Genomic DNA, 25,143 nt, shown 5'->3' with positions numbered 1-25,143 from the left:
CATTTGTCCGTGGTCTGACCTTGGGAAGGTCACTTCACTTCTCTGTGCCTCAGTTAACCTTATCTGTAAAATGGAGCTTAAGACTGTGAGTCCTATGTGGGACAGAGACTGTGTCCAGACCAATTATTTTGTATCTACCCCAGTGCTTAGTAGAGTGCTTGGCACAAAATAAGCTCTTAACATATCACAATTATTATTATTATTGGAATGGGAGATAATGGGCTCAGTCAATCATATTTATTGAGTGCTTACCATATACAGAGCACTGTACTAAGCGCTTGGGATAGTACCTACCCACAACGAGTTTACGGTCTAGAGGTTAATCTAACAGTGGTATTTACTGATCATTTACTGTGTGCAGAGCACTGAACTAAATGCTTGGGAAAGCTTGTTATGGGCCGGGAGTGTATCTGCTTGTTTTGTAGTCTCCCAAGCACTTAGTACAGTGCTCTGCACAGAGTAAGTGCTCAGTAAATACAATTGGTTGATTGATGATGCAGTAGAGTTGGAAGACCCTCGAGGAGCTTACAGGTGAGTGGAATGTTTCCTGGCCTAGAAGAAATCGGGCAGCAGGGCCCAAGCAGTGTTATCTGTTCTCCCTCATTTCTCTTTCTTCTGAGCCTACTGTCTCCAGAAACCTCATTCTGGGTAGGAACTCGGTGGTGTTTGTTGCAGGCTGATGGCCATTGCTCTCTGAGCTTGGGGAGAAATGGAGACCTCAGGCCTCAGTTATGTCATCTGTAAAATAGGGATTAATCCTGTGAGCCCCATCTGGGACATGGACTGTGACCAACTTGATTAGCCTGTATCTACACCAGTGCTTAAAACAGTGCCTGGCACGTAGTAAGTGTTTAACAAACACTATAACCGGTGTGGGTGGGGATTGTGTCTCTTTACTGCTGAATTGTACTTTCCAATCACTTAGTACAGTGCACACAGTAAGCACTCAATAAATATGATTGAATGAAATACCATAAAAGGGGGAGGGGTGGGGATGTTGGGAGCTGTGGGTGGGGTTTGTGTGGGTGGCCTTGCTTCTGCAGCCGGTTTACACTGTCAGCCCGCTGGTACCTTGTTTTATTTGCTCACCTTCTCTACCTCCCACCCTAGCTAAGCAGAAGAGATTTCTTGTCCCCTACCCCTGACCCCAATCTCCAGCATTCCCACCCTCAGTAGTTTTGAACTCCGTTATTTCCCCTACCTGTAATCTATTTTAATGTCTGTCTGCCCTTGTACAATGTGAAATCCTTGTGGGAGAAACAGCATTGCCTAGTGGAAAGAACACGGGCCTTGGGAGTTGGAGGACCTGGGTTCAAACTGTGGTTCTGCCGCTGCTCTGCTGCGTGACCTTGGGGAGGTCACTTAACATGTCTGTGCTTCGGTTTCCTCATCCATAAAATGGGGATTAAGTCCCACTCCCTCCTGCCTAGACTGTGAGCCCCATGTGAGATTGTGTCCAACCTGATAAGCTTGTATAATAACAACTGTGGTATTTGTTAAGCGCTTACTATGGGCCATGCACTGTACTAAGCACTGGGGTAGTTACAAGATAGTCGAGTTGAACACAGTTCCTGTTCCACACAGGGCTCCCAGTCTCAATCCCCATTTTACAGATGAGGTAACTGAGGCATAGTGAAGTGACTTGTCAAATGTTGCACAGCAGACAGTGATGAAGCTGAGATTAGAACCCAGGTCCTTCTGACTCCCAGGCCTGTACTTTATCCACTAGGCCACATTGTATCTACTCTAGAACAGTGCTTGGAACTTTAGTAAGCACTTAACAAATGCCAGAAAAAAACAACAATTCTGTTATATTGTACTTTCCCAGGTGCTTGTAGCATGATCTGCACACAGTAAGTACTCAATAAATACCATTGATTGATTGATTGTAGGACCTCGGCGTCCCGGATCGGGCGGATGGTTCGGGCTATGTGGTGCTGGACGACAAGGAGCTGGACCTTCAGATGCTGGTCGACTTGGGCAACCGGGCTCTGCAGGGGCTCCTCATTCTTAAGGCCAGAGAGGTGAGCAAGCGGCCATTAAGGCTGGTGGGTAATGGGGGCTACGGGTGTGTGGATTCTTGGTGGGTGGGGGCCACCATTAGGGAAAGGCGATTGAAGAGAGAGTCGAGCTGGAGGACTCTGATTTAAGGATCAAGCCCATGTCCCCAGTCTTCCTTCCACTATCGGAGGGATCGCGACATTCAACCCTCCCTGACTAGCCCGTTTCTGAGCAGGGAGGGAGTCTAATGAGCAATCAATCAATCAATCAATCAATCGTATTTATTGAGCAGTTTCAAGCCTGGAGGTGGTGTAGGAAGTCATGGCTTTTCTAACTTGAGGTATGTCCTCATCCCCCAGACCCACCAAGAGCTGGATGCGGTGCTCACCCACAACCTGCCCCATGCTGTCCACCTAGGCATTCCCACCAGGACACTCGTGGATGTGACCATAGAGAGAGATGGCCAAAACTACAGACACGCCATCCAGTTCAGTGTGGGCAGCAAGCAGGTGAGAGGCTCCTTGAGCTGGGAGACGTCCGTCCAAGTGTCTCTGTTGAGCATGGCCTTGGGCACTAAGAGCCCAAGCTCAGCTCCTGCCCTCGAGGAGTTTGAAATCTAATCCAAGAGATGAGGCAAATGTTCAGTCCAAATCTCTGCCCCACTGGAGAAATGGCATTTTCAAGAGGGGCGAATTGGGAACTCCCAACACATTTTTTTTTTATTGCTATTAGTTAAGCACTCGCAATGTGCCAGGCACTGTACTGAGTCCTGGGATAAATACAGGGTTGTCAAGTTGGACATAGTCCCCGTCCCACATGGGGATCACAGTCTTAATCTCCATTTTACGGGTGAGGTGAAATGGTAGGGGCGAAGAGTTCCATGCTGCTCTGACATGTAGCTAAAAATGGAACCTGCCTCTGTTTTCAAGACCAGATTCTTGGTCTTTGCATAGCCTCTTCCAAGGAGAATAAGTTCTGCCCTACTTCATTCACTCCTTCAGTTGTATTTATTGAGCGCTTACTGTGTGCAGAGCACTGTACTAAGCACTTGGAAAGTACAAGTCTTCTTGGCATCAGCCTGTTGGTGTCTTCCTGTATCATATTGTTTAAAAATGTCTTTAAAACGCTTGTTCTGCCCAGCTTGGGTTGGTTGTTCTGCCACCTGTCTGCTGTTTGATCTCGGGAAAGTCACTTTTCATTCATTCATTCATTCAATTGTATTTATTGAGTGCTTACTGTGTGCAGAGCACTGTACTAAGCGCTTGGGAAGTACAAGTTGGCAACATATAGAGACAGTCCCTACGCAACAGTGGGCTCACAGTCTAGAAGGGGAAGAATGACAACAAAACAAAACATATTAACAAAATAAAATAAATAGAATGAATATGTACAAATAAAATAAATAATAGAATAATAAATACATACAAACATACATACATTTATACAGGTGCTGTGGGCAGGGGAAGGTGTTAAGGCAGGGGGATGGAGAGGGGGAGAAAGGGGAGGCGAAGGAGGGGGCTCAGTCTGGGAAGGCCTCCTGGAGGAGGTGAGCTCTCAGTAAGGCCTTCAAGGGAGGAAGAGAGCTAGCTTGGCAGATGTGCGGAGGGAGGGCATTCCAGGCCAGGGGGAGGACGTGGGCCGGGGGTCGACGGTGGGACAGGCGAGAACGAGGCACGGTGAGGAGGTTAGCGGCAGAGGAGTGGAGGGTGCGGGCTGAGCTGTAGAAGGAGAGAAGGGAGGTGAGGTAGGAGGGGGCGAGGTGATGGAGAGCCTTGAAGCCGAGGGTGAGGAGTTTCTGCCTGATGCATAGGTTGATTGGTAGCCACTGGAGATTTTTGAGGAGGGGAGTAACATGCCCAGAGCGTTTCTGGACAAAGACAATCCGGGCAGCAGTGTGAAGTATGGATTGAAGAGGGGAGAGACAGGAGGATGGGAGATCGGAGAGGAGGCTGATACAGTAGTCCAGATGGGATAGGATGAGAGCTTGAATGAGCAGGGTAGCGGTTTGGATGGAGAGGAAGGAGCGGATCTTGGCAATGTTGCGGAGGTGAGACTGGCGGGTTTTGGTGACAGGTTGGATGTGAGGGGTGAATGAGAAAGCGGAGTCAAGGATGACATCAAGGTTGTGGGCTTGTGAGATGGGAAGGATAATAGTGCCGTCAACAATGATGGAAAAGTCAGGGAGAGGGCAGGGTTTGGGAGGGAAGACAAGTAGTTCAGTCTTGGACATGTTGAGTTTTAGGTGGTGGGCAGACATCCAGATGGAGATATCCTGAAGGCAGGAGGAGATGCGAGCCTGGAGGGAGGGAGAGAGAGCAGGGGCAGAGACGTAGATTTGGGTGTCATCAGCGTAGAGATGATAGTTGAAGCCATGGAAGCGAATGAGGTATTTTACAGATACCTCATCTGTAAAATGGGGATTAAGACTGCGAGCTCCACATGGACTGTGTCCAACTTGATTTGCTTGTTTCCACCTCAGTGCTTAGTATTGTGCCTGGCACACAGTAAGCAATTAACAAACACCTTTGTTGTGCTGACCTGACAGATGTCAGAAGAGCTGAACTTCACCCGGAGCCTGGATCGCATTTTCCTCAACTACAAACTCCGGCACAACATCCCGGCCCTCAGAACCTTTTGGGTGGGAGACAGGGTAGATCTGGAGGTAAGTGGCCTGCCACCTCACCAGAAGAAGGAGAGGAGAATCCAAGTGGACTCATTACCTCTTGGGGACAAGGCCAGCTCATCTTCCCAGGTGGAGGGAAAGGAGGGAACTGTGATTTAGAGGACTCGAGCAAATTCATTTGAGAGAAAATAGATTGAGGATCTACAAGACTTAATAATAATGCTGGTATATTTTTTGAGCATTTACTATGTGCCAAGCCCTGGAGTACAGTCATCATCATCATCGATCATGAGCGCTTACTCTGTGCAGAGCACTTACCATATGCAGATCACTGTACAAAGCACTTGGGATAGCACAATACAGCAGAGTTGGTAGACCAGTTCCCTGCCCACAGTGAGGTTTACAGTCAGCTGAGATACAGTCCCTGTCCCATAAGACTAAGGTATATTTAATGGCCATTTTAGAGGGGAGGAAGCTGAGGCCCAGAGAAGTGAAGTGACTTGCCTAAGGTCACACAGTAGGCAAGTGGCAGGGCCAGGGTTAGAACCCAGGTTCTCTGATTCCCAGCCCTGTGCCCTTGCCGCTAGGCCACACTGCATGGAGGGAGAATTTAAAATACGAATGGGAAACATTAATCCCAGGACTAGCATTGACCCTTCTATTCCTCCTGTTTCTTGCTGACAGTTGAAACATCATAGCTGGGATACCGGAGAGGAGGTTGGAGGCCCAGTTGGTTTCTTTAGAATGATCTAGCCACCTCTCCCAGTGAGGCTGGTTTGCAGTAAGGCATGGAAGGTGGTAAAGCTGAATTCTCCCAAGCAAGTTTCCCGAAACTTCCCTGAAGAGCCCTCTGTTCTGAGGCTCTGTGCTGGAAGATAAAGACTGTCCCCCTAGGAATGTGGGAAGATATTTTGAGCTTGAGGTTTCTCTCATTTTTGCTGAGGGCTGGAAACAGAGAATAGTCTCCTACCCCTTCCCAGGAGTGCTTGGATCTCTAGGAGAGCTGTCTGGGTGCTGGAGACTTTGAGTTTTGGACCCAGCTCTGCATCAAGATGGCCTGAAATCTCCCCTCATCTTGTTAGGTGGGATGGGATAGGTACAGAAGAGAGGAGGTGGAGGAGGAGGGGATGGAAGACTATGAGCCCCATGTGGGACAGGGGTTGTGTCCAACCTAATTAGCTTGTATCTATCCAGCACTTAGAACAGTGCTTGACACATAGTAAGTGCTTAAGAAATAACATCATCATTATTATTACTATTATTGTTAATAACCACTAAGGTTTCTGGAGGGACACTGATGCTCTCTGGTGGGCATAATGGAAGTCACCTTTGTGGCCATGGCCACTGAAAAGAGAATCCTCTTGTCCATTTCCTCCTCTTCCTGCCACTGATGCCCCTACCCTACCCCTCCCACCACCCAGCCTAAAGTGAGGCTCAAATGGGTTCTTCTGGAGGGATGTCTGTATGGGACCCTAAGATGTCCTACTGTCCCCCCTAAAGTGGATCATCTGGTTACTTTACCCTCGAGCCATTTCTATCTCTTACTATTAAATTTACCATCATTCCTGCTCCAGTGTGAGAGTTGGGTTCTTGAAAACCCCCATATTCCTCTAAAATGGCCCCCTTCAACAAGGGGCGATAGGGGAAGATAATTTGAAAACGATAAAATAGCTTAAGTGGCTATGAGTTGCTCTTAGTCACTGCTTAGAGACTGCCAAGCTTTGGCCCCTATAGTTTGTTACAGCAGACTTTATTATGTTTCTAAATCAATCAATCAATCAGTGGTACTTATTGAGCACTTAGTATGTGCAAAGCATTGTACCAAGTGCTTGGGAGAGTACAACGCAACAGAGTTGGCAGATATGTTCCCTGCCCATAATGATCAAAAACGGTAATACATTAGCATTTGGCAGGGAACTAATTATAACTAGTTAAAGTTCCCTGCTTCCAGTGAAGCTACGGTAGCAGTGATCTTTAAATGAGTACCATTAGTTCCCAAACCCAAGCGCTTAGTACAGTGCTCTGCACTGGGCCTTCCACACTTTACCCCATCAGGGTGTCTGGGCAGTGGAAAGAGCCCAGGCTTCAGAGCCAGAGGTCATGGGTTCTAATCTCAGCTCTGTCACTTGTCAGCTGCATGACTTTTGGCAAGTCACTTAACTTCTCTGGGCCTCAGTTACCTCATCTGTAAAATGGGGATTTAGACTGTGAGCCCCATGTGGGACAACCTGATCACCTTATATCCCCCCAGCGCTTAGAACAGTGCTTCACACATAGTAAGCGCTTAACAAATGCCATCATTATTATATAGACTGTGTTGTTCATAGGAGCCCTAGCTGACTGACTCAGCAGTGACAGGATTGTGCACAATTTACCCTTCCATTGGTTTATGCTCAGCCCCCCCACCCCATAACCCCTGGCTATTTCAGGCTGCCCTGTCTATGCAAGAAGCACTCCCCAGTCTCAAGACCTCTGGGCGGATTCTGGCCGGGCTGACATCTCTCAGCTACACCGTGAGATCTCACCGCAGCGGGCAGCGATGGGAGCTTGCCTGCAAAAGCGACCACAACAGCGATGCTCTGCTAGCCCTCGGGCTCCCCGGAGTGGCTCAGCTCACGGCCACCCTGCAGAAAGGAGGTAGGGGGAGCTGAGGACCGTGGTCAGTTGGGCAAAAGGCTCAGGGGTAGTGTGGGGCTTTGATGTTGTCACTCTTGCTGCCCTCTACATTCATGGTTGTCACCAGGCAGCGGGCTGACTTGAAAGGGCTCCACAGCACAAGAAGGCCAGAGCAGGGAAAGGACAGAAGGGGACTTTCCCAAGATGGCCAGGGCTGGGGGTGCGGTGGGTCAGAGCTGGTGGCGCTCAGCAGTATACAGTCTGGATTTTATGTATCTGGGCTCTCCCCATCCTCATTACCCCAGATAGCCAGTAGCCAGCTCAGTGAAGGGAAATGCTTCTGGTCATCCCAGGAGGGCCTCGAGTGGCAGGGCAAGGTTTTTAAGACAGTGCTCGGTGCTTAGAACGGTGCTTGACATATAGTAAGTGCTTAACAAATACCATCATCATCAAGGAGAAGCCATCGGTCAATTGTAGTTATTGAGTGCTTACTATGTGCAGAGTACTGTACTAAGTGCTTGGGAGAGTACAAAACAACAGAATTAGCAGGCACATTCCCTACCCAAGTTACTTAAATTCTCTATCCCATCTGTAAAATGGGGATTAAGACTGTGAGCCCCATGTGGGACAGGGACTGGATCCAGCCTGATTAGCTTGTATCTACCCCAGCACTCAGAACAGTGCTTGACACATAGTAAGTGCTTAATCCAGCCTGATTAGCTTGTATCTACCCCAGCACTCAGAACAGTGCTTGACACATATTAAGTGCATAACAAATGCCATCGTTACTATAATGAGCTTACAATCTAAAGGAGAAGAACCTTCAGTTCCCCAGTCAGGGCTTCTTGCTCACCCATCTAACATTTTACCCTCCAGCCCGCTCTCTCAGGTTGTCCTCCGCCTAATTCTAGGGGAAGACCACAGTAACTTCCTTCGGGGCTCCCCGAGTTACCATAAATCCCTGAAGGGAACAGGGCAGACACCTAGCATGTGTCCAGTTTACTGTTTTGCAGGGAGCTCTGGACTAGGGGCAGTCCAGTGTTAGGAAGAGCTAGAAACAACTGACTCCTGTGGATTGCACAGAATTCATTCATTCATTCAGTCATATTTATTGAGTGCTTACTATGTGCAGAACACTGTACTAAGCGCTTGGGAGAGTGCAATATAACAATAAACAGACACATTCCCTGCCAGCCCATGGGTCGTGTGAGCACTCAACAGGAAGAATGCCAAAGCTCTTCCTTTCTGACTGTAATTTTCCAGAAATGTGCTACACTGCAGCAGGAAGAGTTTAGGTTAGCTTTATGGGAAGAACTGTGTGAGTGTCAGAAGTGTTGGACACTAGTCTCCAACCAAAAGAAGTTTGTGAAATCTAGCCCCAAGACTCAAGAAGAGGGTGTCATGCCTCTGTAGGAGAAGACTTAGCATCAAGTTCGTACCCACTGAGCTGGGATTGGAACACCAAAGAGCAGAGATGTTCAGGCAATCAGTGGTATTTACTGAGTACTTTCTAACAATAATAATTGTGGTCTTAAATTCTTGCTTTGTGCCAAGCACTGGGGTAAATACAAGATAATCAGGTTGGACACAGCTGTGTCCCACATAAGGCTCACAGTCTTAATCCCATTTTACAGATGAGGGAACTGAGGCCCAGAGAAGTAAAGTGACTTACCCAAGGTCACACAGCAGAGAAGTGGAAAAGTTGGGATTAAAACCCAGGCCCTTCTGTTTCCCAGGCCTGCCATGCTGTGTTCTGTGTGCAGAGTTCTATATTACGGGCTTCGGAAAACACAGTATACTAGAGCTGGTAGAGGCGATCCCAGTCTACAGATGTTCTAACGTACCATTGGCAGCCTGGGTTTCTATCCCTTTTGCTCCTATCCTGGGATTAAGAGGTCCATCTGCCCATCTGGAAAGAGAGGTGGAAACTGAGAGAGGTGGAATAGTGGGCAAAGACCCAAAGCTTGTTGTGTGCGCTCTGTGCCTAGATGACCAGATCCAGGCTAGCGTGAATGTTCAGGGTGGGGACCAGAAGTGCCTTGTGGAAGTGAAGACTCTTCTCCCCTCAGACCTCAATGGGACCACGGAGCTTGTGGCCCAAGTCAACCATTCCTTGCCCACCCTCCAGCAGCTGGGCCTGCCCTATTCAGCCCAGGTAATGACAGGGTGGGCTGGGGAGATGGAGAAGGGGTGGGAGGCCTGGGGGTGTTGAAGGAGGGCTGCTGGACAGCAGTTAAAGCCCTAGGGCTCCCTGTTCCTTCTGGCTGGCCCCTATGGGGAGAGCCACACTGGATTCCAGAAATCAGATCGAGCTCTGGCTCCTCATTAATGGTGAAAAAACATCCATCGCGGCCAGCCTAACGGGCCTGTCCCTCACTCCTTCGCTCTGCCCCCATACCATTCGTAACCTTCCTCCTCCACCCTTCGTACCAACTTTGCCCCATCTTGCCAGCCAGAAAACAAACAACAACTTCCGTTTTTCTGCCCCTCAGCTGGTGTACCTTGAAATCCCGACGGCCGGCGGAACATCAGCCTCCCTGACCCTGACTTGTGACTCCCACGTGAGGCTCGGCTTCAGTGTCAACAGCAGAAATCTACCATCCGGGTTAGGAGAGGCTGTGGCAATCAATTAGTGGCATTTACTGAACACTTACTGTGTGCAGAGCACCATATTAAGCCCTTGAGAAAAGACAGTGCCATAGAGCTGGTAGACAAAATGCCTCAAGGCGTTTACAGGCTGGTGGGGGGAGACCGACATTGAAAGCACAGATAGGGAAAGTGACAGAGTAGCCCCAATTCAACTGACTGATTCTGGACACAATGAAACTCCAGTGCTGGGTCTACTCTACAAACTACACTTGTAACTCAAGCCCCCAAATTTCCCTTACACCTCAATTACCTGGAGTCTCAGAGTAAATTCCTTTTTTGGGCAGGATCAAGTTGCTCAGTCAGTCAATCATTTTTATTGAGTGCTTTCTGTGTGCAGAGCACTGTACTAAGCACTTGGGTAAGTACAATACAGCAATATAACAGACAAATTTGCTGCTCACAATGGATTTACAGTCTAAAGGGGGAGGCAAATATTAATATAAATAAAATTACAGATATGTATATAAGTGCTGTTGGGTTGGGAGCAGGGAATGAATAAAGGGAGTAAGTCAGGACAACTCAGAAGGGAGTGGGAGAAGGGGAAAGGAAGGTTTTGTCAGGGAAGGCCTCTTGGAGGTGATGTGCCTTCAATAAGTCTATGAAGGTAAGGAGAGTTAATTGTCTGATATGAAGAGGGAGGACATGGGCGAGAGGTCAGTGGCGAGATAAATGAGGGCAAATACAGTGGGAAGTTTGGCATTAGAGGAGCAAAGTGTGCAGACTGGATTACAGTAGGAGAGCAGTGAGGTGAGTTAGAAGGGGGTAAGCTAAATTGCCAGCGTCAAGCTGGCCTGGATCAAGCTGTGTGAGAAGAGAGAGTAGACTTCTGGATGAAGAATATGGAGATCCTGTCCTTTGTGGGATGAGGTGGGAAATGCGCTGTCAAAAGCAGATTTGACCCTTTGGCTCGGTTGAGGGTCCGCGGGGAAGTCTCTTGTGTTTTAAATGTCTCAGGGCCAGCCTTTGGGAATTTACCTCACCTTTCCCCAACCCCGTCTAGCGCAGAGCTGCATGTCCAAGGCCTCCAGCATCTTCCCCTCCTTCTGCACCACTTTCCGCGCAGAGCTGAACTGGTCACCAAGGTAATGGCTCCTCTGGTCCAGCCAGGCTCCTCTGTCTGATTCAGCCCTGAGCCTCTCTCAAAGCCTAAGATGGGCCCACTGGGCTCTTGTTCCCCACCACAGTTGCTTTTCTGGGAGCTCCCTGGGGAGGGGGCAGGCGACCCGGGGGAGGGGGCAGGTGCCCCTGGAGAAGGGGCTTCATGGCCTCCCTGTGGGAGGAGGGTGTGTGACCATGTTTTGCATTTGCCAAATGAATTAAAGCAAAACTTAACATGGGTGCTCTGAAGAAAGGGTTGCAGCTTTTCACCCATCCAATGCCTTGCCCTACTCCTGGCCAAGATCAGAACTTCCTAGGGAGGCTTTCTCCTCCTCCTCCTTCTCCTCCTCCTCTTTCTCCTCTTCCTCCTTCTCTTCCCCCTCCTCCCCCTCCTCCTCCTCTTCTTCCTCTTTTTTCTCTGCTCCATCTCATCCTCTTCCTTCCTCTTCCTCCTCATCCACCACCTCCTTCTTCTCTTCCTCCTCATCTACCTCCTCCTCCTCCTTGTCCTCTTTCTCCTCCTCCTCATCCTCCTCCTCATCGTTGTCGTCATTCTCCTCCGCCTCCTCCTCATTGTCCTCATCATCCTTGTCATCCTTCTCCTCCTTCTCCTCCTCCACTTCCTTTTCCTCCTCACCAACCTCCTCCTTTTCCTCCTCCTCCTCCTTGTCCTCTTTCTTGTTCTTCTCCTCCTCATCATCATTGTTATCATTGTTGTTTTCCTCTTCCTCCTCATACACCTCCTCTTCTTCCTCCTCATCCTCCTTGTCATTGTCATCGTGGTCCGCCTCATCCCCCTCTGCCTCCCTCCTCCTCCTGGAGCACTGGCAGGGTTGAGCGCATGGCTCTGGTTAGGCCCAGGCTCCTCTGAGACTGGAACCTATTACAGAACATTCCTGACCTCCCCAGGCAAGACCAAGTTGTGTTTTCTTTTCCCTTCTGTTCCAGCTTCATGTCATCTCAGACCCTGTCTCCCAAGATTGGCATTTGCTTTGCCAAGGAGGTGGGGGGCTTGCCCTGTGATGGAGATGTCTAAAAATACCAACTTGCCAAACTGCCCTCAGTCAGATTAGACCCAAAAGGGATTCGTCCCACACACAGTTTATTGCCAACCCACGCTTCCCTGAGGCCACCTCGCCCACACGACTCCCATAGGAAAACTGACACAATAAGGATTCTTTCCATCTGATCTGCCAGGATGAGTTTTTGGCTCCAGGCCCTTAGCTGTCTGCAAGGATTCTGTACAGCTAGAGAATCCACCTGGGGGGTTGGGTAGTCTGAGATTGGAATGGCAGGCTCAGAAATGCAGCCCCTTCCCCCCCCCCCCCCCCCCCCCCCCGCCTTCCTCCCCCCTCCCACACACACACACATTGTTCCTGCTGTGGCTCATATGATTAAGGCAGGCAAGTGGATCAAACCCCTGGGAGCGATGTTTCCATTGTAAAACCTTGTCGCGGAGGCCTAGTCAAGCAGTTTCTTTTTTTCTTTCTCCTGCCCAAGGTAAATCACTCAGTAGGTGAAGTGGAAGGCCGGTTTTCCGTCAGGCTGGAAAAATCCCATTTCCACATCACAACGAAGCTGGTCCTGGTGGCGTGCAGTCTCCACTGTGTCTTCGAGCTAATGCATACAATCCCCGAGGTTGGTGTCAGTGGTCCATTAGCCAATCAACCAGTCAATCAGTGGTATTTTTTGAGCACTTTATTGTGTGCAGAGCATGATACTGAGCACAGTTGATAGTAGGCACATTCCCTGCCCACAAAGAGCTTACAGTCTAGAGAGGCCGGGAGCAAGCTTGGGCCTTGGGCAACTTCTTCCCAGAGAAAAAGGAGGTTTCCAAAGCTGAGGCTGACCTAGCCTTCATTCTGAGCGGCTCTCCTAGTTGGGTAGGGTTTTTACAATAGTAACGGTGGGATTTCTTAAGTGTTTACTATGTGCCAAACCCTGTGCACCGATTAACTGGTGTCTTATTTCAATGCTTAGCACTGGGCTTGGCTAAGCACTGAAATAGTGAGGCACCAGTTCATTGGATCTGTAAAGGCCCAGTCTCACAAGGGGCTCACAGTCTAACAGGAAGGGAAATGACCTAGGATTTCATCCTTATTTTTACAGGTAAGGAAACTGAATCACAGAGAAGTGAAGTGACTTGCCTGGGATTACATCGTGGAGCTGGGGCTGGAATCTTGGTTTCCTGGCTCCAAAACCTGGGCTACTTCCACAGGATCTACAATGCCTCTCACTACCAAGAGCTTACTTCGTGCCAAGCCATGTGCTAATCAGATGAGAACCAGTCTCTGTTCTCCCATCCAGAGCTGCACAATCTAAGGGTTTCCACTGTGGTCAATCTGTTCTATTCATTCTCCTGTATTTTCTTCTGCTGAAGAAGTATTGGGTGTGTAATCAGTAAGGCAAGAGCAGTGCTTGCTCTTTCACTCCTAGAACCCCTAAGAGGGTGTCGCTTTCATCCTAAAAATAAGGATGAAATCCTAGGTCAGTTCATTGGATCTGTAAAGGCCCAATCTCACAAGGGGCTCACAGTCTAACAGGAAGGGAAATGACCTAGGAGGGTGGAGACTCTCTGGGCAAAATAATAATAATAAAAACAAACATCTATTTGGACTGATCACCAAACTTGCATCAGGTAACCGGGCAATGCCTCACTCTGCTGTGTGCAAGCATGAGTCAGTCTGTGGCCAAGGACAAACTGACCCAGATCAGTTCCACATTCTGCCTTTTCAGCCTACTTTCCTCACACTGCAACAACTGTGGCATCTCTCAAAAATGGGGATTAAGACTTGAGCCCCATGTGGGACAATCTGATTACCTGTATCTACCCCAGTGCTTAGAACAGTGCTTGGCACATAGTAAGCATCTAATAAATATCATCATTATTATTCCCTCCCTCATCATATTACCCGTAGGATGACTGAATCACTGTATATTCTCCCCGAGATTCAGGTTGGTCTGTCATTTTATGTCATCTTTCTACTATGCATGAGTTCCCCCTCAAGGGTCTCATAAAAGTCTGCACCCTTGGAGGTTCCCTTTACTGTGGCCCACCCAGATCCTCTCACTCCCAGGCCTGTGGTCTATCCACTAGGCCACACTTCTTCCCAAGGAGTTTACTCTTGATCCACTCCCTGCTTCTCGCTTCGTGCTTAACTGTATCATGCTGTCAGAGACTCTTCCTCTCCCTACACTCAGCATGTTGTCTCTGGTTCATTGCTCTCCAGGGCTCTGTCCTGTCACCCATTCAGGCCCTTGGGCTGTCTTCCTAGTCAGAATAGTCCTCAAGGAACGTGCTCATTGGTCCTGCTTTCTGGCAAACATCTGGTCCCTGGGCTCCTCCACTCCCCCAATCACTGGAACCCCTGCTGTCTCTCAGAAGGCTTTTCTGCCTTCCATTGAGCTAACCTCATCCCTTTTCCCCTCATGCTGCCTTCCCTGTCTTCTTCCCTCTTCAGCTCCGATCCATCCCCCGGGAGCTGCTGCTGCAGACAGCCTACCGCAGAGCCAATGGGACCCACTCGCTGAAGCAGACAGTGCTCTGGGACGGACACAAGACCCGGCTCAGAGGCAGCTACAGCGGGCCCTTCCCCTCGCTGCCTGGGAAGCATCACGTGCAGGGTGAGGTGGCCCACAGTGGCTGGAGCTGGGCCCACTGGGCCCGGAGGGGTTGGAGATAGGAAGGGCAAGCACCAACAAGGACTATCTCTGTAATGCCTCCTGTGGGCTGCCCACCACAGATTACATGCCAGCGAACTTCAGCTACAGGGGAACCATGAAGCTTCCATGGTGATTCATAATAATAATACTAATGGTATTTGTTAAGCACTTACTATAATAGTAATAATAATGATAGCATTTATTAAGCTCTTACTATGTGCCAAGCACTGTTCTAAGCACTGGGGGGACATAAGGTGATCAGGTTGTCCCACGTGGGGCTCACAGTTTTAATCCTCATTTTGCAGATGAGGGAACTGAGGCCCAGAGAAGTTAAGTGACTCGCCCTAAGTCACACAGCTGACAATTGGAGTCGGGATTTGAACCAATGACCTCTGACTCCAAAGCACGGGCTCTTTCCACTGAGCAACACTGCTTCTCTTGGCTACTATGTGCCAAGCATTGTTGTAAGCACTGGGGTAGATCCAAGTTAATCAAGTTACACAGTCCCTGTCCCCCCTGGGGGTCATAATCTTAATCCCCATTTTACAGCTGAGGTCACTGAGGCACAAAGAAGTCAACTGATTTGCCAGAGGTCACACAGCAGACATGTGGCAGAGCCAGGATTAGAACCCATGTCCTCTGACTCCCAGGCCCCTGCTCTTTCCACTAGACAATCAATCCATCAATCAATCGTATTTATTGAGCACTTACTGTGTGCAGATCACTGTACTAAGCGCTTGGGAAGTACCAGTTGGCAACATATAGAGACAGTCCCTGCCCAACAGTGGGCTCACAGTCTAGAAGGGGGAGACAGAGAACAAAACCAAACATATTAACAAAATAAAATAAATAGAATACATATGTACAAGTTAAATAAATGAATAACTAGAGTAATAAATATGTACAAACATATATATACATATATATAGACATGCTGATGATCATTTGATCTACACTATAAAAGGATCATGTCTATCAATTCTGTGTTATTGTACTATTCCAAGCACTTAGTACAGTGCTCTGCACACTGTAATCGCTCAATAAATACCACTGCTTGACTGGGACTAGATGGAGGTCTGGAAATACAATGCTAGAAAGACAATGCTGCTTTCCAGCCCAGACCCAGCACTTGTTTATGGCAAGGGCTGAGTCTGACTGCCTCTCTGTAGACATGGGGAAGTTTCTGCTAGGCCTGTGTTCCAGAGCAGGCTGTTTCACGACTTCTCAGATCTTTAACCTAGTTAGTTTCTGATGACAGCAAAACCTGTCAATAAACCGAAGGGATGAGTTTGAGGAATCTGTTGTTTGGAGTGGTGGGGACGGGTGGTTTGGTGGAAGTATTTGAGCAGGAGTGACTTGCTCAGTGAGTTTCTAGGACCAGTGGAAACTGCGGTTGAGTGAGTCTTTTGTTTCGAAGGAGGTTTTGATGAATAATAATGACAGCATTTGTTAAGCACTTACTATGTGCAAAGCACTGTTCTAAGCGCTGGGGAGGATACAAGGTGACCAGGTTGTCCCTCGTAGGGTTCACGGTCTTAATCCCCATTTTACAGATGAGGTAACTGAGGCACAGAGAAGTTAAGTGACTTGCCCAAAGTCACATAGCTGACAAGCGGTGGAGCCGGGATTTGAACCCATGACCTCTGACTCGCAAGCCCATGTTCTTTCCACTGAGCCACGCTGCTTCTCTAATGAAGACCAGCTACTGCACATACCCACGGAGTGGGGCATGACACTGGGAGGGTGGAAATCTTGGATTCTCAGTGCACCTCTGTTCTGACAGCTTTAGTCCTCAATGGTCCCATTTGTGAAATGGGGTCAGTTTCACTCAAATTTCCAAGGCAAGTGAGTACTGGCTGAGAACCCATGGGTGCCACCACCCTCTGTCCTCAAGGGTGCAGGGGAGTTAGAAATGTGGAGCTGAGAAAAGGTGGTGGTGTGTCTATGTCAAAGTGGCAGAGGTGCATCTGACTCCACCCTGATGTTTGCCAGAAAGCAGGACCACTGAACACAAGCCCTGATTCATTCATTAATTCATTCATTCAATCGTATTTATTGAGCGCTTACTGTGTGCAGAGCACTGTACTAATGTCCTGATGTCCTCTCTGGTCTCCTTTCTTACAGTGGAGCTGGCCCATCCTCTCCTGGTTCCTTTCCCCAGGCAGTCCAAACTCAGTCTCTCCCTGCAGCATGGAGCCAACAGCCATCAGGATGACCTGGTCCTCCGCTGGAATGGCAGGGATCAGGTAGGACAGGGTGTGGGATCGGAGCAGTGGGAGAGAAGATGGACACAAGTACAGGAAAACTAAATTTCCTCCACTCAGAGGAAAGTAGCCTGTGAACAGCCATCTCAGGCGCACACCATAATCCTGTGGGACTCCAAGCCCCATTGCTAGGATGTAGGCCCCCCAACCCTTGTTCAGAGAGGACCAGCCCATTCCTCTAAAATCAGCTCTGACTAAGATATGGAAACCAGCAGGCTTATAGGTCCCCATATTGCCCATGGGTCCCCAAAAGAGGAGAACCCCAGATTTTCCATTTCCGAAGGGAGAAAGTGACATTGTCTTCCCTCTCTCACTCACTCACTTTTTTAACGTTATTTGTTAAACGCTCACCGTGTACCAGGCACTGTACTAAACTCCGGGGGGTAGATACAAGTTGATCAAGTTGAACACAGTCCCTGTCCCACAAAGGCTCACAATCTTAATCCCCATTTCACAGATGTGATAACTGAGGCACAGAGAAGTGAAGTGACTTGCTCAAGATCACACAGCAAACTTGTGGTGGAGCTGGGATTAGAACCCAGGTACTTTAGGCCATGCTGCTTCTCTGCTGCCACACACCCTCCCTCTGGCACACACATGGCTCTCTCACACAGAAACTTTGCCTCTGCTTCCCTTTCTCACCAAGTCACCAGTCAGGGAAGGTATCGGGGATGAGCTTGGCATGAATGTGGAGCCAGCATGAGCCCAGTGCAGAGAGGATCCTGAGGAAAATCAAGTCTCTCGGTGCCCCGGCCAGGGAAGGCTCCCTAGGAGATGTGATGAAGCAGTGTGGCTCAGTGGCAAGAGCCCAGGCTTTGGAGTCAGAGGTCATGGGTTCAAATCCCGGCTCTGTCAACTGTCAGCTGTGTGACTTTGGGCAAGTCACTTAACTTCTCAGGGCCTCAGTTCCCTCATCTGGAAAATGGGGATGAAAACTGTGAGCCCCCCTGTGGGACAACCTGATCACCTTGTAACCTCCCCAGCACTTAGAACAGTGCTTTGCACATAGTAAGTGCTTAACAAATACCATCATTATTATTATTATAATGAGGAAAGGCCACATTGCTCATGGCAATATGGGGTCTCTTCTAAGAAGACTCATTGCTTTTGGGGAATAACAACATTGTCCTGGTTTGGGGGACAATAGTGTGCTCCTCCCCTATGGAAGAGAAGAAAAATGAGAATCTTTTGGGAGGGGATGGAAGGTTTCTTCCAAAACCCAGCAGCCACCATGGGCTCTTTCAGTCAAACCCACCTAACCTAAGAGAGATTCAGATTCCCAGGAGGGTTTTTCCTGCATCATGGATGGGTGTGCCCTGCAGGGAACACTCTGGTGGAGGTTATGCATGTTCCACAACAGGTCGGTGCATCTCGGATTGCAAAATGTTAACTAGGAGAAGTCCTTCAACTTGATGTGACAGGGGAGCAGTTTTTAATGGTTACTGATCAATCATTTCATGGTTTAAAGTGGCTGGTGGCCCACTCTTCCAAGCAGGGGGTGGCACCTGGGAAGACGGAGGCAGGACTTTCTGTGAAGCTCCAAAGGAGGAAGGGTCTCACCCACTGGGGGCAGACTGTCCGCTAGGGTCAGGAATGCATGGTTTTCTCGGAAAACGAAGCATATTTGGGTGAAGGGGGATACATGTGAGTCTGGTTTCCACAGCTGGATCAAGGGACAGAGAGGAAGCAGAGGCTGTGTGGGTGAAGGGGGACGCATGCTGGACTTGGGGACAGAGAAGATGAGGGGGCTGTTTCTTTAAGTTCATCCCACCCAACGTCTGTCTCCTCACTCATTGTGCTGGACTCTGAATCAGTGGTCAGAGCGAGGAAAACAGGAAAGCTGGGCTCACCTGCCACTTCGTGTTTGCTTACTTTTCATTCAAAAAACCAATGAAAAGTAAATCCAGGTTTGACTTTTCTTTTCCTTTCCCCAAGGGGCCCATGATTCACCCCCTACATCGATGTCCACACCAGGCCCACAGTGAAATGGGCCCTAAGCCGGTGTCAGATTGTGTAATATGATTGGCAAGGGGAGGTGGCACCTTGTTGGATTGCAGTTCAACCCCTCTGCCTTGGGTTTGGTAGATCTGTTGGGACGCTGAGCCCATCCGTAAGCCAACTAAACACATGCAAATCTCACCCCCATTGCGGAAACCTAATGGACTCCAATTGGAACAGGTACTGATCTCCTGCTCCCTGAAGCTGGGAAGAGAGCAACTGGATGGACACGTGGCTTTCGGTCATCCCCTCAATCTCTCCTGGAGCCACGTGGAGGCCACCGCCCAATCTGAGAGGAGAGGAAACAAGGGCAGCCAGAGGGTAAGAGATAGAAATGAGAAAGGAAAAGCCATTCATCTCAAGGTCCACCTCCTCCTGGAAACTTCCCAAGTCACCTCAGCCCCCTCCAGTGCCACAACAAGATTAAACCTACAACTTTGCCCCCCCTTGGCTTCTCCTTTGCCTCACTTACCCTCTCAGCAGATTTATGCCATTGAATGGGGGTCAGCCTTTTTTTAATTCTATTTCTCGAGCACTTACTATGAACCAGGCACTGTACTAAGTCTTGGGGAAGATATATGCTAATCAGGTAGGGCACTGTCCATGCCCCACATGGGGTCATAGTATTTATTCCCATTTTACAGATGAGTTAGTTGAGGCACAGAGAAGTGAAGTGACTTGTCCAAGTTCGTGCAGCCCCTTGCCCTCCACCAAGGGTACTCGCTCAAGATATGTTGACTGACCACTTGACAAACTGAGACCCCCAGAGTCAGCTGTAGGGCAGGACAGCTAGGGGAGGTGGTTATGGTAAAGGAAATGAGGCTTTTGACGAGGAGCTGAAACTTCAGCAGAGCCAGTTTCAGGACAGATGAACCAGGAGGCTGCCCATGACTGGCAGTTTTAAGGCACCCCGTGCTTTGGGAGGAAATTTCTGCTTTAAGGGACCTTCACTTCTTCCCACAAGAGGAGGAGTAGAGCCACAAGAAAATGGGTAAATTGGTCAGTTTGGGGTCCTTGGAACCAATATCTCCTGGGCTAGGTCCAGGGGCATTGGGGCAGGAGAGAAACTACAGCCAGCAAGGACTTTGCTCCACCAGATCCCACCCCGAATTTCTCTGGGAAGTGTGAACATTACCTTGGTCCTTCCTGGTCCTCACCAGCCCTGAGGATCATGCCCACAGAACCAGCAAGGAGAGCTCATCTCATCTAGTTCCCTGCCTCCAAGCAGGGCAGACCATAAGCTTCCCGAGTCAGGTAGACGGATGCCATTCAAAAACATCTGGGCCTTGAGAGCAGTGTGCTTTACACACTGGGTCCTTCAGACATTGGACCTGGACCCAGATGCCAGCTATGGGCAGCAGCTGCAACTGGACAGGGCAGGGAGCTGGGCACTCTGGGGCCTGGCCTGGCAGCTCCCCACAGCTGTTCTCTGCCTCTGGCTGCAGGTGCAACTGGCCTGGAACCGGGGAAAACCTACTGATGTCCAACTCACCTGGGAAGATAGGTCAGCGCCGGACAGTGTGGCCTTGGACAGCTGCCTCACGGTGTCCTTGGGACAGGTATATAAGTGGATTCACCCTGATGCTGGAACCAAGGAAATAAAGTCTGAAAGCCCAGGACTGGGTGTCTGCAGGAGTCCCAGGAGGCTGAGCTAGTGGGGCAAGGCTGCCATACCATTGCATTTGCTAAATGCCTCCCAATCCTTCCTTCTTACATTCATTCAATTGTATTTATTGAGTGATTACTCTGTAAAGAGCATGATACTGAGCGCTTGGGAGAGTGCAATACAAAAATAAACGGACACATTTCCTGCCCACAATGAACTTACAGTCTAGAAAGGGGGAGACAGACATTAATATAAATAAATGACAGCTATGTACATAAGTGTTGTGGGGCTGGGAGGTGGGGGATGAAAAAAGGGAATGAGTCAGGGTGATGCAGAAAGGAGTGGGAGAAGAGGAAAGGAGGGCTTAGTAAGGGAAGGCCTTTTGGAGGAGATGTGCCCTCAAGGCTTTGAAGCAGGGGAGAGTAATTGTCTATCACTTGAACATCCACCCAGTTCTCCCAGAAGTTGGGTGGACTGAAGGTTACTGCTGGCTGAATAGGGGTCTCCTTTCCTGAATCTGCTTTATGGCAGTCATGATGTTTATAGGGCAAAGCTCCTGGGAAAATATAGCAGAAACAAATGTGACAAAGAGCATACATTGCCATCATCAATGGTATTTATTGAGCGTTTACTGTGTGCAAAGGAATTTACTAAGTACTTCGGAGAGTAATCAATCATTTTTTGAGCGCTTATTCTGTGCAGAGCACTGTAGTAAGTGCTCGGGAGAGTACAGTACAACAGAGTTGGAGACGTTCCCTGCCGTAATGAGCTTATAGTCTAGATGATATATTCTAACAGGGACAGATGTAAAATGATTAACAAATATATTTAGCAGAATAAACAGTTGAATGTACAGTTGAATAAACATATATGCACAAGTGTTGAGGATCCTTAAGCATTAGAGATGGCTGGTGGGATATGACTTGCCATTTCAGGAAATGGGGAAGGCTTCCTGGAGGAGGTGGGGTTTAAAAGAGCTCTGAAACAGGGAGAGCTGTGGTCTGTCGGATTTGGGAAGAGTGGGAGTTCCAGGCCAGGGAAATAGCATGAAGGAAGGGATAGAGGTGGAAGAATCAAGGGCGAGCTACAATTTGCGAGGAAAAGAGAGAGAGAACTGGGGAATGATGGGCAAAGAGAGCTGATATGGAGGATAGGGTAAGTTGGTAAAGAATGTCGAAGCCTATTAATAATTATAATAATTATGGTACTTAAATGCGTATTATGTGTCAAGCACTGTTCCAAATGCTGGCGTAGATCCAAGGTTATCAATTTGTGAGGAGTGTTTGCTTGATATAGAGAGATGGGAAAACAATGGAGACTTTTGAGCAGTGAAGAGATGTGGGCTGAGCGAAACTTCAAGAAACTGATCCTCGCAGCAGCCTGTAGTATAGCTTGGAAAGGGGTGAGGCTGGAGGCAAGGAGACCAGCAAGGAGGCTGATACATTAATCTAGCCTTGATATGACCACAGCTTGGACCAGAGCAGCAGCAGTTTGGATGGACAAAAAGGGGCAGGTCCAGAAACTGTCATGTAGGAAGAACCAGTGGGATTTGGAAAGATAGAAAGACGAGGATCCAGGAAAGAACCCAAGTTTATGGGATTAAGGAAGCTGTTTTCACTTGTTGTCTGCCCTCTCTCTGAGGCATATAGGGTGTCTGGCACCAATCTGAACTGTGGCTTAAAGAATCTGGCTGGCCTCCTGGGCAGAGGTGCTGAGATCAAACTGATACCCTTTTCTATGCTGGGAGCTTGGCCCCAGGGCAAGGGAACTCTGGGACTGAGATACCTCGATCACACCTAGAGATGGGGACTTCCTGGGGTCATCAAGTCCAGCCCCCTGCCTCCAGGCAGGATCGCATTTATAGTATCTTCGACAGCTGTGCAGCCTCAGTGACTGTCAGCTTGTTTTCTGGAGAGAAAGCCTGCCCTGGAGATTAATCATGCTGATTTTCTCCTCTCAGCTCCAGAAGGCCCTGAACCTGGGCCACATTCAGGCCTGTGGGTCTGTGATGCAAACCACAATGCTCTTTGACGAACGCCTCCGTCTCAACTGGGACAGAAAGAAGGTCAAACAAAGCCTGATGTATGAGGTAATGGGGAGGAAAGATACATCTGTTTCACAGTGAGGGAGGTGAATATTGCACGATCATAATCCAAATTCAAAAAAGCCCAGGGTCTGACAAAGGTCACCTAATCCATCACCCTACCATCTCCGCATCCCCTAAACCATCTCCTACTCAGGTGGGGATCAGCTACCCACTCTGCCCATGGTGCCCACTCTGTGCCAGGTCCTGAACTTGGGTCTTGGGAAACCGCAGAGAAATGATTTAGGCCTTGTCCTTGTCGGGGAAGAGTGCTCACACAAGTGAAGATGGGGAAGTGGCCAAGACCTGAGCCTGCTGGGGCCTAGCTGTTTTCTCCCCTTCCCCACTTCCCCCCACACCAGCCTTTACCGGACACCCCATCCTGGTGAAGCGGGCATTTTTAGCTGTTGCAGCTCAGGACCATTAGGTACAGGTGGGAGTGAGTGGCAAGGAAATCTTCAATCAATCGTATTTATTGAGCGCTTACTGTTGGGTGAGTACAATATAACAGAGTTGATAAACACATTCCCTGCCCTCAACGAGTTTAGTTTCCTTCTAAGCCCGGCTGCCAGGGAAGATGATAGCCAAACTAATAGTGGTGCCGGAATCGGAATGCCCAGGGCCAGCCGTGGAGCTTGGGGCCTGGCCCGGAAGCCCTGCCTCCAGTGGGGCCAGGAAGCTCTGAAGCAAGTACTGACATGACAGGCAGGGCCCAGGAAGCACCCAACACAGCTGTTGGGGAAAGGATGGCAGTCGTGTCGAACAGGAGAAATCAGATATGAGCATTTCAGCCGCTCAGCTCCCACATCTGGGCATCCGGCAGGCAGGAGGGAGTGAGTTGAGATGGAGTAGGGGAGACTTGGTCTTGGCCTCAAAGAGCCCAGAGCCCCCCACAACGGGCAGTCCAGCCCTCCACCCTGCCAGCAGAACCAGCCTGCGGCCCCTCCCCTCACCCCCCAGCCCCTCACCCCTGTCCCCGCTTCCGTCCTGGCTCTTCGCCTTCCCTCCAGCCCCATCTCCTCACTCCTCACAGAGGCGCCGACGGCCACGACCAGATAAGTTCCAAGTTGAAGTGGCTTTGGAAAACATCTTCCTGCCTTCCTGTTCCCAGCAAAGCTTCTGGGGAGAAGTAGAGACCAACTTCTCCAGCTGGCTGAGGCACTCTCTGCACCTGGGCCTCTGTGACCTTCCTAGTGTAAGTTCACTCTAGCCCCATCCCCAGGCCCAGCCCGGCAGCCTGACTAAAGATTGGGGGTGGGGGAGAGCGGAGGTCCCACGGTGGACTTGGCAGTGAATTTCCAACCAGGGCAGGGAGGGACAGACTGGCCATTTGCCCAGTTTTATACCAGGTAATCAATTTTTCCAGCTGATCTGTCCCCACCCAATACTGATATTGCCCCAGTGCCTGTCTACCCAGTATTTTTTATTTTCTGCACCCAGCTTCCCTCCAATTCAGCAATGCACCCAGGTTCTACTAGTTTCTGGGGACCCATAAGGGGAACGTAATGGGTCTGGGGCAAAGGAGGGTGTGCTTAGTGGGCCCCCCTGCCCTAGAGACTCTCTCTAGATCCTGAGGATTCCCATATATTGTTCGGTCTGAAGTTGGTATGTGTGAATCCCCACGTTAAATCCTGAATCTGGGTTCCCAGCTGCCCTGTGGTTTTCTCCAGGGCCAGAGCAGTTTCTCTCCTTCACTCCTGTTCTTGTCACTAAAATGCCCTTAGACCTCCAGGGCAAAGCCTGGGCAGCTCTTGGGGTTGTGAGGCAGGAAGCACCCTTTGGGGTCACTGTCCAGATGGGGAGGGGAGCGGGATGGGGGATGCAAAATTGGCATGAGAGGGTGTGCCCGGGCCCCGTCTCCATCTCCCCCTCAGGCCGTTCAGCTGTCTGGCAAACACGTGCTGGGCCAGGGCCGCCTCCTGCTGCGCTCTCAAACTCGACTCCGCCTGGCCCGGGACCCGGGGCCCGGCCTGCTGCTCTCTGTGATGCTCCGCAACGACAGCTCCTCCAGAACCCGGGACTATTCTGGGGGGCTGGAGGTGAGGTCTGCCAGCTGCCCAGCCCCTGGTCTAGCCTCTTAAACAGCAACTCCCTTCTGGATTGCCTTGCTTAGAGCATCCACTGAATCAGTAAATCAATTGTATTTACTGAGTGCTTACTGTGTGCAGAGCACTGTACTAAGCACATGGGAGAGGACAGCATATCAGAGTTGGTAGATACATTCCCTGCCTACAATAAACTCACAGTCTAGATGGGGAGACAGACATCAATATGAATACATAAATTATGGATATGTACATAAGTGCTGTGGACCTGAAGGGGGGGAATAAGGGGAGCAAATCAGGGTAATGCAGAAGGGAGCGGGAGAAGAGGAAAAGGGGACTTAATCAGGGAAGGCCTTTGAGGGAGATGTTTGGAGGAGACTTTCAGTAAGTCTTTGAAGGTGAAAAGGATAATTGTCCATCAGTTATAAAGAGGGAGGGCATTCTAGGCAGGAGGCAGGACATGGGTGAGAGGTCGGCGGCAAGATAGAAGAAATCAT

General features: G+C 49.5%; 1 protein-coding gene across 1 annotated transcript in view; it reads left to right on the top strand.

The window, feature by feature from the left end:
* Positions 1-25,143, top strand: part of LOC119942156 — a 125,753-nt gene that overhangs the window by 77,017 nt on the left and 23,593 nt on the right. Inside the window, exons 48-62 of the mRNA XM_038762811.1 lie at positions 1,893-2,024; positions 2,361-2,510; positions 4,547-4,663; positions 7,054-7,261; positions 9,229-9,395; positions 9,733-9,845; positions 10,890-10,971; positions 12,488-12,625; positions 14,449-14,611; positions 16,775-16,896; positions 19,093-19,233; positions 20,358-20,471; positions 22,479-22,607; positions 23,635-23,796; positions 24,476-24,640. Of these exons, the coding sequence (XP_038618739.1) occupies positions 1,893-2,024; positions 2,361-2,510; positions 4,547-4,663; positions 7,054-7,261; positions 9,229-9,395; positions 9,733-9,845; positions 10,890-10,971; positions 12,488-12,625; positions 14,449-14,611; positions 16,775-16,896; positions 19,093-19,233; positions 20,358-20,471; positions 22,479-22,607; positions 23,635-23,796; positions 24,476-24,640 (2,103 nt within the window). The remainder of the gene's footprint in view (positions 1-1,892; positions 2,025-2,360; positions 2,511-4,546; positions 4,664-7,053; positions 7,262-9,228; positions 9,396-9,732; positions 9,846-10,889; positions 10,972-12,487; positions 12,626-14,448; positions 14,612-16,774; positions 16,897-19,092; positions 19,234-20,357; positions 20,472-22,478; positions 22,608-23,634; positions 23,797-24,475; positions 24,641-25,143) is intronic.

Source organism: Tachyglossus aculeatus, chromosome 21, assembly GCF_015852505.1.
Source record: "Tachyglossus aculeatus isolate mTacAcu1 chromosome 21, mTacAcu1.pri, whole genome shotgun sequence".
Taxonomy (NCBI): domain Eukaryota; kingdom Metazoa; phylum Chordata; class Mammalia; order Monotremata; family Tachyglossidae; genus Tachyglossus; species Tachyglossus aculeatus.
Note: the sequence above shows the minus strand (reverse complement) of the source record. Positions and strands in the feature narration are given on the sequence as shown.